The sequence below is a fragment of the Oncorhynchus mykiss genome, chromosome 21 (assembly GCF_013265735.2).
Source record: "Oncorhynchus mykiss isolate Arlee chromosome 21, USDA_OmykA_1.1, whole genome shotgun sequence".
In the NCBI taxonomy this organism is placed as follows: domain Eukaryota; kingdom Metazoa; phylum Chordata; class Actinopteri; order Salmoniformes; family Salmonidae; genus Oncorhynchus; species Oncorhynchus mykiss.
Genome location: NC_048585.1, coordinates 43,142,616 through 43,157,570, shown reverse-complemented (window position 1 = coordinate 43,157,570; position 14,955 = coordinate 43,142,616). Strand labels below are relative to the sequence as shown.

At 44.4% G+C, this 14,955-nt stretch overlaps 2 protein-coding genes across 4 annotated transcripts in view; one reads left to right on the top strand and one right to left on the bottom strand.

Annotated features, from left to right (window-relative positions):
• Positions 1–41: 41 nt before the first annotated feature.
• ajuba (ajuba LIM protein) lies at positions 42–12,488 on the top strand. Of its 2 annotated transcripts, none has more exons than XM_021577887.2 (8): positions 42–2,883; positions 4,810–4,911; positions 8,089–8,156; positions 8,344–8,406; positions 8,573–8,703; positions 8,867–8,966; positions 10,040–10,108; positions 10,429–12,488. In XM_021577887.2, exons 1-8 carry the CDS (start codon positions 1,341–1,343, stop codon positions 10,531–10,533), a joined length of 2,181 nt encoding a protein of 726 aa, XP_021433562.1. In that variant the 5' UTR covers positions 42–1,340; the 3' UTR covers positions 10,534–12,488. The 2 variants fall into 2 exon arrangements, with proteins under 2 accessions (XP_021433562.1, XP_021433563.1); XM_021577888.2 differs by having other exon boundaries at positions 47–2,883; positions 8,915–8,966.
• A 659-nt stretch (positions 12,489–13,147) lies between these two features.
• LOC110500490 (apoptotic chromatin condensation inducer in the nucleus) overlaps positions 13,148–14,955 on the bottom strand; it is a 31,634-nt gene continuing 29,826 nt past the window's right edge. For both annotated transcript variants that reach the window (XM_021577886.2, XM_036957904.1), the window contains exons 16-17: positions 14,858–14,946; positions 13,148–14,773 (exon numbers count right to left, since the gene is read on the bottom strand). In XM_021577886.2, coding sequence (XP_021433561.2) covers positions 14,450–14,773; positions 14,858–14,946 — 413 coding nt within the window. In that variant the 3' untranslated portion in view covers positions 13,148–14,449. The remainder of the gene's footprint in view (positions 14,774–14,857; positions 14,947–14,955) is intronic.

Genomic DNA, 14,955 nt, shown 5'->3' with positions numbered 1-14,955 from the left:
TAGTGGACTCTGCAATGGCATTGTTCACCCACTGGGAAGTTTGCGAATGAACGACGAAATATTTTGGGACGTTATCCATTCGCGATTGCTGGCAGAAAGGTGTTCCGGCCTGAAGGAAAAAAACAAGCCAGTGGCTGATAAAGGAAAAAGAGGGGGAGGTAAATCATTTGGGGGAAAGAAAGAAACGAAGTTGTTGTAGGCTGTGACACATTTGCGGAATGGATTAATGCTTGCCTACTTTTACGGTACAATTGGTTTGGCAACGGTCAGTAGAGTTTAAGGCAGCATGGGTTCCGTTCTCAAACTTATCCGCATATTTTTTTGTCGTAAAATTATTTGAAAACGGAATGTGAGCAATAATACATTCTCGAAACATCGAATGCTTTATGTTTTCGTTTGATCCGTTTTTTTTCTCGCGTTTTTATATGCATTTTCAATATCATGTTTCTTTCAAAGTGAATGGAAGAGTTTGGATACGCTACATTTTATACAGAAACTGACTTATTTTCCTCCTTCCACTGGTCCTCACTTAGCCCGACGAGTTATTCCAAAAAGCTTTGCCGTGGAAAATCGTGCGGAACGGAACTTCACTGGACTACATGTGGCTTTAAAAAACAAGTTCAAAGGGGAATGCTTCTTAATTAAAAGGACCCAAAATAAGAGCATTTAAGTTTATACTGGTGCCAGTTGCGTGGGAAACAACGAATAGCAGAAACAACTCATCTTTACGTGACCAAGTCTAACCTAATATAATGGACCGTTTCGTCACACCGAAGACATGCAGGTGTGGGGCTACCTAGTCTCAAACGAGACCGACAACAACAACTTCAGCTTCACGAGAGTGACCTAAAAAATACATTTTTATCCGTCTTTATCTCCAGCATTGCCAGAACAATAGAAGTAGTCCACTACTAACTCGATGGATTCACATGCGTTACCTTCTACCTGTCTGCCTGTAGTCTCCACAGCCAAGACACGATGACTCTCAACACTGTTATCCAAACATGATTATATCGTCATGTGATCCTCCAAAAATGTCTTAATCGTCTTATTTAACGTCTGTTTTTTTTTATTTATTGTATATGTACATATAGCCTACACAGGTCTGTCCGTTGGTTGTTCTAATTTGGGGGGTATTTGTTTAGCATATAGATTGCAAGGGTCTCTGTCATTTCAACTACTGTAGTTCAACTGTACTGTAGACATACTTGAGTGTTAATGTATTTCCAACTCACACACTGTATTTATTGAGTACATTAACTTATATAACAGTGGTTTGTTAACAGCATTTAATTTAATTTGATTATTCAGAGTTTTAGACGACCAGGTTAGACATTACAATGGACCGACTTGGAAGTAAGTTATTGGAGAAGTTGAAACTGACTGACTCAGGGAGTGTGAAATTCGCCAGTTCTAAAAAGAAAAACGAGTTGGTCAACAACACCAACAATAACAGCAATGGGAACACCAGTAGTGGCCTACCACCAACCCTGAGCACTGCAACCTCCTCACCATCAACACCCGGCCAGTTCTCTCTCACCTCTCCAACCTCAACGGAGGCATGCAGACCGGCCAGTGGCAGAGGTGGGAATGGACTGGGAGAGAGAGTCTCCGCTACCCAGCACCTCTCCCCCTCTACAAGCTCCATCGCCCCCCAAACTGCTGACTGCGAACATCAACCCTACTCCCTCTCGACTCTCGCCCCCCTTCGGCGGCGGTCGCCCCAGCAGCGTGCCTCCTGCTACCTGGGGGAGGGCGTTGACATCCAGATGAGGCGTGAGTCAGGCCTGGGGGACTGTGACCCGGCTGGGTCCAAGGCCTCTCTGAACCAGCGCCGCTACTCTCTGGAGCTCCAGCAGCTGGTCCGACGCCAGCAGCTCCTCTCCCACCCTCCTCTGTCCCACTCCTCTGGCCCCCCTCCGGCATACCCCACCTCCTCCACCTCCTCGGGTTACGGCTCCGCTCCCCGTGGTAGCGCAATGGCCGAGCTGCACTACGTCCCAGAGCCGGAGCGCCACAAACGCCTCTCCCTCCAGGAGGCGCTGTTCTACAAGCGGCTGAGCGCCGGAGGGGAACTCTGGGAGAGCACCAGGCCGGCCTCGCTCTCTCACCCCCCACACCGGCCCTCTGAGATGGGAGGAGGAGGAGGGGTGGGTGGAGGTTTCTTCTTCCCCCCAGGCCCGACACTGAGCCCCTGCTCGTCCTTCAGTCTCCAAGAGTCGGTGCTGGTCAGTCCCAGGTCCAGCTTTGCCTCCAGTACTGCCAGTGGTGGAAGCCCCATGGGCAGCCGCTGTAGCAGCAACCGCACCAGCGGAATCAGCCTGGGCTATGACACCCGCTACTCCGCGGCACCGCAGCTGCAGTTCTCCTCCCTGCACGCAGGGGGCTCCACCAGTGGACAGGGATACACAGTCTCTGGCAGGGCCGGAGCACACTCTGGGTCAGGAGGCTGGCAGGACTACCTGGACGGGGTCTCCTCACCTGGAGGAACAGGGGTTCAGGACAGCCGGCATTCATACCCGCCTGCGGTGGGTAGCCCGGCAGCGGCCTGTTACCGGGCTGGGCCCGAGTGGTGGGATGAGAGGGGAGCAGGAACAGCACGAGGGGAGGAGACTGGCGTGGGCGCTGGCAGGGAACGGGCGCGCTACTCGGACCTCCCGGGGACCCGCTACCAAGAGGAACTGACGCGCCTGTTGCTAAGAGACGCAGCACTGGAGGGGGAGGGGCTACACCTGGGTGGTCTGATGCTCAAAGAACATACCAAGGCCCTCAGCAAGCCGGTGACGCTCGTCAACACAGCTACGGCTGCCGGACCAATCAAAGCCCAGGAGGAGCCAGGAACGGGGAGGGAGGCGTTGTCTGAGAATCGCCAGGAGTTCTTTGGTGAGATCATCAACCACTTCATCATTTATTTATTTTTCAATGAAAGGATTGGATAGATGAATGGATGGATAGACAGATTGGATAGATGAAAGAGAAGGATGGATGGTGCCTCGATACCTGTAGGGACTTGCATGTCCTACCTACCTACATACCTCCCACACAAGCAAAGGGAAAGAAACACATTTTGCCATCAGTGGGCTAGCTAAGGCAGAGGCCTATCCAGACAAGTAGAGCTGCTAGGCTATCCACATCAGACAGAAAGGAGAAGAGAGGGATGCAGAGATCAATTGATGAGGAGTCATTATCATAGTTGACATGCAAAAATACACACATCAAAGACTGTCTGTGCAACAGTCACTCAGCCATAATGTAAAGCAGTAAATCACATTGGGAGACTCTAGGTATACAACATTTTTTAGGTAGAGTTAAGCACAGACATTGAACCATATGGCAGGGGTTCTCAAAGTGGGGTCCGCGGTACTGCAGTGGGTCCGAGGCCAGATAAATACATTTAATATTTTTTATGATTGTTACTAACAACAGATTAAACTACATTTGGTCAAGGATCCGTGGAATAAGTTTAGTGTAATACAATAATACAATGTAATATTATTAAACCTGGGCAACATGAGCCTGGGAGGCTCGCAGGGATATTGGTATCCACAGTACTCTACAAATTATCCATACTTCCAATGCACTGTAATTTAAGCTTAAAAACTGCAAAGTTTTCTCTCTGCCCATTACAAAAATGTGTAAAATTGCAGGAAATTAGCTTTAAAACTGCAAAGTTATCTTAGATCCCAAGAGGCAGGCCTTTAAAATGCTCCTTCCCATTCCTGAGACTTGGTACATCCAGCCATCCAAATCAAATGTATTTATATAGCCCTTCGTACATCAGCTGATATCGCAAAGTGCTGTACAGAAACCCAGCCTAAAACCCCAAACAGCAAGCAATTCAGGTGTAGAAGAACGGTGGCTAGGAAAAACTCCCTAGAAAGGCCAAAACCTAGGAAGAAACCTAGAGAGGAACCAGGCATTGTGGGTCCTCTTCTGGCTGTACCGGGTGGAGATTATCCATCCACTGCCAAAGTCATAGTAAAACTCTTTGTTTGCTATTTTAATATGAATTGGCTATCACAAAAGGGGCCCCCAAAATGTTTGAGATCCCCTCCCATAGAGGGCAGAGGAAGCGTAGCTATACATACACACTGAACTGCAAAGCGTAGCTCTGCTGCGATGTTCAGACAAATTACATGGTAGCGATAAACACAGCACTGACCATTAGTATGAGTCATAGAGAAGATTACAGCTTTGGACTGGCAGTGTGTGTGTCGTGTGGCAGGGTGTGTGTGTTCGGAGTGACTCCAGGCCATTATAATATGCAGTGTGTGGGACGCGAGTCATGCGTGTGCTGCTGTGTTACCCTGGCACGGCGTGCGCAGCGGAGGTGTGCTATAGCCTGTTTTTCTGCTCCCGTATCTGAGCCCTCGGGGGATGTGAACTGTACTGCCACCTCCTCTCACTGTGGCAGCTAAGCTAGGCTCAGAGCTGTTAACACGACAGAGGCCCTAACCGGGGCTCAGAACAAGAGGGCGTTTTAAGAAGGGCCAGGAGTTGTTCCCTAGGCAGGTGACCAGAAGAAAAAAAACGAGTCCTAACTTTGAGCGTTGACTCTTGTCTGGCTTGAAGTATCTTGTTGGTTTCAAGTTTTATTAGTCCTATGTACGGGATACAGTAATGTTTACTGAGTGTGTGTGTGTAACGAGGGATGTTTGACTAAGGCCAAGACGTTTTCTTGACGAGGTGACTTCACCAGGAAAGAATGTGGGCCCATGTCTTGATGAGTAATGGTTGTTCATTGTATTGTGTTGCAGGTACATGTGTGACGTATAGCAAGGGTTATTTATTGTGTTGATTGTGTTGCAGGTACATGTGTGAAGTGTGGGAAAGGTGTGTATGGAGCGGATAATGCTTGCCAGGCTCTGGACAGCCTCTATCACACACGCTGCTTCACCTGTGTGTCCTGTGGTGAGTTGAACACACACACACACCTCTAGTTGACTGGCTGATTGAACAACACCAGAATGGTTAAACTAATATTTCACGAAAATTGCACATTGGTTCCTTATCCTGTAATCAGTCTACGGACAAGGCATGACAGCAATTCATGCTTTGGTTTTGTTTCCCGGGCCCTGTTTCCACATGCTTACGTTTTAGCTTTTGTGGCACAATTCCCATTCAAGACATAGGACTGATATTAGATTTTTTTTCAAATCATGTCCTAATCATCCAAAAGTATCTAAAAATTGATTGAGAAGCACAACAAAGTCACTTAAAGATGAGCGAAAAATGCTAACATCGGTCCCATGACTTGAATGGGAATGGTGCAACAAATACTCAAATTATAACATGTGGAAACTAAACCAAAGCATGGATTGCTGTTGTACCTTGTCCATAGACTGCATACAGGGTAAGGAAACCAATGTCATTTTGTAATTTGGGTGAACTTTCCCTTTAACTCAGCGGAAATGAAGCATTCCAAGCCAACTGCATCATCAAATCAAGCCAAATACAACAAGTGTAGACCTTACAGTGAACTGCTTACTTACAAGCCCTTAACCAACAATGTAGTTTTCAGAAAAATAAGTTAAGTAAAATAATAATTATATTATTTAGCTTTAAAACGGCAAAATTCTCTTAGATCCCAAGAGGCAGGGATATTATAATTTTATATTATAATTTATATGTACACACACATACATATATATATATAATTATATATATAATTATTTTACTTAACTTATTTTATATATATATATATATATAAATATATATATATATATATAAATATATATATATATATATATATAAATATATATATATATATATATATATAAATATATATATATATATATATAAATATATATATATATATATATATATATATATATATATATATATATATAAATATATATATATATATATATAAATATATATATATATATATAAATATAAATATATATATATATATATAAATATATATATATATATAAATATATATATAAATATATATATATATATATATATATAAATATATATATATATATAAATATATATATATATAAATAAAATTAAAGAGCAGCAGTAAAATAACAGTAGCTAGGCTATATACAGGGGGTACCTGTACAGAGTCAATGTGCGTGGGCACAGGTTAGTCGAGGTAATTGAGGTAATATGTATATGTAGGTAGAGTTAGTGACTATGCATAGATAATAAACAGAGTAGCAGCAGTGTAAAATAGGGCGGAGGGACAATGCTAATAGTCTGGGTAGCTATTTGATTAGCTGTTCAGGAGTCTTAGACCTAGACTTGGTGCTCCGGTACCGCTTGCCGTGCGGGAGCAGAGTGAACAGTCTATGACTACGGTGGCTAGTCTTTGACAATTTTGAAGGCCTTCCTGGTATAGAGGTCATGGATGGCAGGAAGCTTGGCCCCAGTGATGTACTGGGCCGTTCACACTACCCTCGAGAGCCTTGCGGTCGGAGGCCAAGAAGTTGCCATACCAGGCGGTGATGCAACCATGCTCTCGATGGTGCAGCTGTAGACATTTTTGAGGATCCGAGGACCCATGCCAAATCTTTTCAGTCTCCTGAGGGGGAATAGCCTTTGTTGTGCCCTCTTCACAACTGTCTTGGTGTGTTTGGACCATTATAGTTTTATGGTGATGTGGATACCAACGAACTTGAAGCTCTCAATAAACAGCATTCTCACGTAGGTGTTCCTTTTGTCCAGGTGGTAGAGGGCAGTGTGGAGTACAATAGAGATGTTGAGGTGGTATGCAAATTGGAGTGGAACTAGGGTTTCTGGGATAATGATGTTGAGCCGTGACCAGCCTTTCAAAGCACTTCTTGGCTACAGACGTGAGTGCTACAGGTAGTCATTTAGGCAGGTTACCTTAGTGTTCTTGGGTACTGGGACTATATTGGTCTGCTTAAAACATGTTGATATTACAGACTCTCTCTGGGAGAGGTTGAAAATGTCAGTGAAGAGACTTGCCAGTTGGTCAGCGCATGCTCAGAGTACACGTCCTGGTAATCCATCTGGCCCTGCGGCCTTGTGAATGTTGACCTGTTTAAAGATCATATCGGCGACAGAGAGCTTGATCACACAGTCGTCCGGAACAGCTGATGCTCTCATGCATGCTTCAGTGTTGCTTGCCTCGAAGTGTGCATATAAAGATTGTACAGCAGCTGTATACCTTTTTTAGGATCTGAGGACCCATGCCAAATCTTTTCTGTCTCCTGAGGGGAAATGGGCTTTGTCGTGCCCTCTTCACGACTGTCTTGGTGTGTTTGGACCATGAAGCTCTCAACCTGTTCCACTACAGCCCCGTTGATGAGAATGGGGACGTGCTCGGTCCCCCTTTTCCTGTAGTCCACAATCATCTCCTTTGTCTTGATCACGTTGTCCTGGCACCACATGGCCAGGTCTCTGACCTCCCTATAGGCTGTCTCATTGTTGTCAGTGATCACTGTTCACTCATGACTGCACGGCCAGGCATGACTCCGCAACACCATTAAGTTGTGTCGTTGGCAAACTTAATGGTGTTGCGGAGTCATGCCTGGCCGTGCAGTCATGAGTGAACAGGGAGTACAGGAGGGGACTGAGAACACACCCCTGAGGGGCCCCCATGTTGAGGATCAGTGTGGCAGATGTTGTTACCTACCCTTAACACCTGGGGGCAGCCCGTCAGGAAGTCCAGTATCCAGTTGCAGAGGGAGGTGTTTAGTCCCAGGGTCCTTAGCTTAATGTTAGTGATGAGCTTCGTGGGCACTATGGTGTTGAAAGCTGAGCTGTAGTCAATGAACAGCATTCTCACATAGGTGTTCCTTTTGTCTGGTGGGAAAGGGCAGTGTGGAGTGCAATAGAGATGGCATCATCTGTGGATCTGTTGGGGCGGTATGCAAATTGGAGTGGGTCTAGGGTTTCTTGGTGATATGATAAACTCAGTGTGAACAATCATGCCACTCCATGAATGTGTTTGCACTTAATGACACACGGATGTATTTTTATGTGAATAAGTACCGTTTTAAATACTGGTAATATCACAGACGACACGGTATATAGTCAAAGCAAGGAAAACATCTGGGTAAGCCGTGCCTCCCTCTGTTCCTCTGCGGTCATTCATGTTTCCCTCTCTGTTAGGTCGCACCCTGAGAAACAAGGACTTTTACAACGTCAATGGCTCTGTGTACTGTAAAGAGGATTACATGGTAAGAGGGCAAGGCCAAAGATTCTCTCTCTCTTTCAGTTCCATTCCTGGATATCAGTGCAGTACATTTCTAAACAATGGCCTCCTAGACATTACAGCAAATTGCATTAAAGTTTTAAATAGTACTTTTCTATGGTATGATATAAAATCATATCTCAAGTGTTCTCTCTTCTCTCCATACTTGTCAGTTCTCAGGGTTCCAGGCTGCAGCAGAGAAATGCAGTGTGTGTGGCCACCTTATCCTGGAACAGGTGTGTGTGTGTGTTTGTGTGTGCATCAGCGACTCCTCAACATTCAAGCCCGTGTATTTTTGACCATGACCATAAAAAAGGAAAATGTTTCTGACCATGACCACATTTTCTAACCTTGTTTTCAAAAATAATTTCTTCACATTCCCCCATCTGTTTCGTCCATCAGATCCTCCAGGCAATGGGGAACTCTTACCACCCCGGTTGTTTCCGCTGTGTGGTGTGTTCCAAAGCCCTGGACGGAGTTCCCTTCACCGTCGACCACCTCAGCAACATCTACTGTGTCTCGGACTACAACAGGTGAGGCCGGGTGTCTTCAGTAGGTCAAACTGAGGCGTTGATAGACAGATGGGGGTCGACATTAATTCAATTGTCAAGTTGTTTATGGTCAGAGGATAATACTCAGTTTATCAGACAGTTTGTTAGGTTTGTACATTAGTAGTACATTACATTACATTTCTAGGTCTACATGTCGTTCTATTCTGCCATTGGAACTCTTGTTGCCCCGCAGAACGTTTGCTCCTAAATGTGCTGCCTGCTTACAACCCATCTTACCTGCTGAGGTGAGTGTCTCTTGTTTCATTCAATGTGTTTGTTTGTTGCGTATCATGTAGTTAAGACATAACTGCATGCTACTCAAATGTCCAACTACACTATTTATGCAAACGTATGTGGACGCCCCCTTCAAATTTGTGGATTCGGCTATTTCAGCCACACCCATTGCTGACGGGTGTATAAAATCTAGCACACAGTCATGCAATCTCCATAGACAAACATTGGGAGTAGAGCTGCCCCGGGCAACTTTAACCGCTGTTATTGTGAAGTGGAAACGTCTAGGAGCAACAACGGCTCAGCCGCAAAGCGGTAGGCCACACAAGGCCGAGCAGCCGCACACAAGCCTAAGATCACCATGCGCAATGCCAAAGCGATGGCTGGAGTGGTGTAAAGCTCGCTGCCATTGGACTCTGGAGCAGTGGAAACGCGTTCTCTGGAGTGAAGAATCACGCTTCACCATCTGACAGTCCGTTGGACAAATCTGGGTTTGGCAGATGCCAGGAAAACACTACCTGCCCCAATGCATAGTGCCAACTGTAAAGACTGGTGGAGGAGGAATAATGGTCTGGGACAGTTTTTCATGGTTCGGGTTAGGCCCCTTAGTTCCAGTGAAGGGAAATCTTAAAGCTACAGCATACAATGACATTGTAGATGATCCTGTGCATCTAACTTTGTGGCAACAGTTTGGGGAAGGCCCTTTCCTGTTTCAGCATGACAGTGACCGTGTGCACTAAGTGAGAGCCACAGAAATGGTTTGTCGAGATCGGTGTGGAAGAACTTGACTGGCCCGCACAGAACTGACCTCAACACCACCGAACCGACTGTGAGCCAGGCCTAATCGCCCAACATCAGTGCCCAACCTCTCTTATGCTCGGGGCTAAATGGAATCAAGTCCCTGCAGCAATGTTCCAACATCTAGTGGAAAGCCTTCCCAGAAGAGTGGAGGCTGTTAGTGGCAAACAGGGGACCAACTCCATATTAATGCCCATAATTTTGGAATGAGATGTTCAACTAGCACGTGTCCACATACATTTGGTCATGATTGTGGTGCACTAATCTCATCACCGCTGTTTTGTTACAGGGCAGCGAGGAGATACTCCGGGTGATGTCTATGAACAACGATTATCACTTTGAGTGCTACCACTGTGAGGTTAGTACGGCCTTCATCTAATATTAACAACACCTGCTACGTAATGTGGTCAGTCTGTACCCGTGTTCATTGAGAGTGAGCAGGCTTTTGTTCCAGCTGTGCAATAGCACACCTGATTCAACTAATCTAGGGCTTGATAGTTTAATCAGGTGTGATAACTGTACTGGAACAATACCCAGAACATCCTGCGAGTCACCGGGACTAGGGTTGAAAAACACCGACCATAGTCGTGTACTGTTACTGTATGTACTTTATGAAGAATTATACCTGAACTCAGATCAGAAGTAATGTTCTCTCTCCATGTCGGTTTTATTCCTCAGGAATGTGGGAAGCAGCTCTCGGATCAGCAGGGCTCCCAGTGCTTCCCTCTGGACTCTCATCTCCTCTGCCATTCATGTCACATGACCCGGGTGTGCGCCTCATAACATTTCCCCTTACAACACAACTGAGGAAGGAACTCTATGCATAAAACATTCCCTTTTCTTTCTCACACAAACTCTTTCTTTCTCTCTATTGCACACCAAGATATGGGTTTGCTCTGATGTTCGAATTTCATGTGTGAGACAAGCTCACATGAAAACGCTGGTATAAGATGTATTTTATTTGCCGTTTTGGTCCAGAGTTTGACACAATAGCACCAATGTCTTAGATCCAGGGATGGGTCGGTTACTTTCTAAATGTGATCTTAGTTATCTGTCAAATTGTAGTCAGTAACAACTTTTGGATTACCCAAACTCTAACGTAATCTGATTAGTTTGTTACTTTTAGATTACTTTCCTCTCAAGTGGCACCCTGCCTCTGTTTTTGTAAAACCCTGAGGGATGGCCCTGGCGAAATGAAACCACTCTAAGATTAATAGACAGAGCCAATTCTCCAATGTTTTTATACAAGAAAAAATACCAATGTTTTGAGGCTATAGTGTTTGTAAATAATGTTTACAAACATTGGGGAAAAAACAAGTTTACAGTATTTTGGGTTATCATGGCATGTGATAGTTGAACTAAGCTCATGAGCCATTTATAATTTATATTCTTAAAGAATCAATGGGTATATACGGTATCATTCATTTATAAATCCAAAAATTGAGGTAGCATCTACAGATTTACCCTTTGTCTATCAAAAGTGCGCGAGTCCATTAGGCCTATGGATAATTTTTTTATCAACACTAATTAGATTGAGCAATAAAAGCCCTATTCGTGGTCTTAAATTAAACTTGTTTTTGACCGTATTGAGCACAATACCACAGGAGTTTAGAAGTTAAGAACACCCTCAAACTTAAATTCCATAAACTGGGATCCGCAGTATGCAACTGTTACAAGAGAGCATTTTTCACTGGCTATCCACTGGTTGCAAAAACTGATTGAAAAGGCAGTTTCAACCATTATTGGGTTAAAATACACATACATTTGAACAGCCATCTACAACAACCTCAATCCGTACGGCGATAATAGCTAAATGAGAGAGCTGCAGTGTGATTCACAATAATGTAGATAAGTATTCTTATCGCCCGTAGGCTAAACCACTGCTGTCGTCCTTACCTCCAAGCATCTCTTAAAGTTGAGTAATCTTTGAATGCTGACAGCAGTCGCAACATTGGACTGTAGCCTACAAAGCCTATTTCCTTCTCTTTTCCCACGATCCATCAAACATTTGGTACGTCGTCACAGTGGCCTCTGACTTGTGGTCAGACTCGATTAGGCGGATCAAACTTAAACTTGCACCTTTTTTCAATTATGATTTAAATGTCAATGAGAAAACAAAAGGTGTCATTTTTTGTTGTTGCAAACAGCCTTTCTGAATTTAAAAAGACTAGAAGTAATAATCTTGCTGGTAATTTAATGGATTCGTTTTTGTAATCCGTTACACCCCAATCTGGTTTAGATCAAACCCCTGTATGTCCGGGGGCAAGTTCATTAAGGTGCACACGTTTGGCAGAAGATGAAAATAAGTATTTCTTTCTGGGCAAGTTGAGCATTTTCTTCAGTTGTGTGCCTACTGAACACCACCCAGGTCCTGCCATTCCGCAGACCATCACTGTACCAGACTGGGAGAAGAATATAGCCGGGTCCAAGATCAGTTTATGCAGTCTCTGCAACTCTTATGGTAATTGTCACGGCATCGTTTGGCATATCTGGGACCAGGCTAAGAAGAATACACCAAACTATGGTTTTGTTTTTACCACCCGACCATGTGCTATAGAATAAGGGATTTATCGATCTGGTTAACCTGTTTTTGTATTTAACCATCACTAGCAAACAATTTGCACTTAAAATTTGACTTGTTTACCCGTAAGGTTATTTTGTAAGTGTTTCTTCTTGTAAAAAAATAAAACATTCCTGTATCCGTTGTAATTAATAAATATTTTCCTTTGTGTGTCTAACTTTTGAGGTAGTCTTTATTGCAGTTACAATCTGTGGCCAGAAGGTGGAAATCAAACCTAGTATTCGGGACATCCGTGTGTGTATATATATAAAATACACACACAAAAGTTAGATTCCAGGCTCTACCGTGCCGGGAGACCCATGGGGCAGCGCACAATTGGCCCAGCGTCGTCCGGGTTCGGAGAGGGTTTGGCCGGCAGGGATGTCCTTGTCCCATCGCGCACTAGCGACTCCTGTGGCGGGCCGGGCGCTGTGCACCCTGACATCGTCGCCAGGTGTATGGTGTTTCCTCCAACACATTGGTGCGGCTGGCTTCCGGGTTAAGCGAGCATTGTGTCAAGAAGCAATTCGGCTTGGTTGGGTTGTGTCCCGACCTTGATTTCTCCCGAGTCCATAAAGGAGTTGCAGCAGATGAGACAAAACTAACTACCAATTGGATACCATGAAATTAAGAAAAAAAACTTGAAATGCTGTTCTTGTGAAACTCCATATTAATGCCCATGATTTTGGAATGAGGTGGTCGATGAGCAGGTGTCCACATACTTTTGGCCATGTAGTGTATTCATATAATTGACTAATCTCCCGAATAAGCAATTGTTGAACATGAACAACATTACAAAATGTGACTTGAGATACTATATTAAAGAATGCGCTGACAACATTTAAACTTTTACATTTATTTTGAATTCTTTGTACATTCAGCACTTACAGGAGAAAAAAAAGAGCCAAATAAGAATCAGTTTCAAACTAATTAAAAACAATATTAAAACAGTAATAATCTAAGTTAAACTCATCCGATGTCTGATTCATTTACAAAAAGAACTGGGAGGGTCGTGGGTACACTGAGTGAATAAGAAGGAAGAGAGCAAGAAAGGGATAGTTTCACATGTTGGGACAGTTTCACATCGTGCCACACGGATTCTCTCAGTGCGTTTGGACTCCCCCTACCCAAACAACCTAAAAAGAACCGTATACATGCCAAGTGTGCGCAAATGAAATCAGCCCCCCACCCAACACAAAAATGTCCCTACCCCTCTGACAAGGCAAAAAGATAGTTTCCTAATTTTCTTAAACATATGCTGCTTTCAGTGTAATGACACATTAACCAACTTGAACCTTAGTGTGTGGAGAGAGGGAGAGCAGAGCACCACCACACACACACTAGAACACACAAAAACCATCCAAGGCTGAGATTTACATGATTCATCATAATAAAACGTCAAAGCAGAAAAAATAACCTTCACATGACCCTACAAAGGGCCTTGGTACCGGTCGTAGAAAAAATAACTTTTGAAATACTAAAATTGATTCTAGAACACATTTGGGGGTTGGTAAACTGGGCTGCTATTTTTAAATGGATTATTACAGGGAAGAGTCTTATTACTGTGTGCCCGCAGAGATTGGTGGAACAAGACTCGGCCTCGAGGCAAACCTCCACCCTTTATTTCCATTTCTGGTTAAAATGCATGAGAATTTCCAGAGCTCAGAATAGGCCTCTGGACTGCTTCATATGAGAAGCTTGAGACAGATGAGACAGCTATAGGAGGAAGAGGGAGAGCGAAAATGTCACCATATCTATTCCCTATATAGTACACTACTTTTGACGGGGGCCATCATATAGGAAATAGGGTGCCATTTTGGAGGCAGACATTTTTCAGTTCACTAAACTATCAACATGTGACCAAAGTCCATACATGTAGATTTTTATGGTCATGTGAGAGACAGACAGCATTACTGAGTGAGGATTTGGGGTTTTCTAAATAGGAGTCTCCCTGGCCCAAAGGACAGGATAGCCAGAAGAGGAACAGCCTGTTAACCTGAAGACTATGGAAGTGGTTTTAATGTAAAGGAGGGGGACTAGAAATCTCTTTCTGCTGTGTTCCAATTGTATGTTGAATGAGGGACTGCATCCATCCTTTTTTCCTCCTCCCCATCTCTCTCACTCCGTCAAACTGAACACTCAACGGCGTTTGTCACGGGGGTTGCTACGGCTACGGGAGCGTCGGAACCCAGCAGAGGGTTTAGTATCAGGACCTCTGGGTCTGAATCCACCACTGTCCCTCCTCTTCTCCCCCTCTCTCTCCCTCCCACGCTCCCTCTCTCCCTCAGATCCCCGGACACTCACACTTCCAGTGCTTACCGCAGCTCCTCCCTCCTTCTCTCTGCTTTTAATTCTCTCCTTTCTCTCCTCCTCTCGCTTCTTGTCCTCCTCCTCCTGCTGTTCTTTCCGCCTCCTCTCTCGTTCTTTCTGTCGCTCTTCCCGTTCTTTTCCCCTCTGGTTTGCCTAGGGATGCGAACAAAAGTCATTTATGACAATAAAACACTCCCTTCAAGTTGTTGCATGATGATGTGTGTGTGTGTGTCTTACCTGTTCTTCAGTGAGAGGGAGCCAGTATATACAGGGAGCTGCTTTGGTCTTATTGAAGAGGTCATCTAGTAATTTGGCAGGAGGCTCATCTGTTGGAA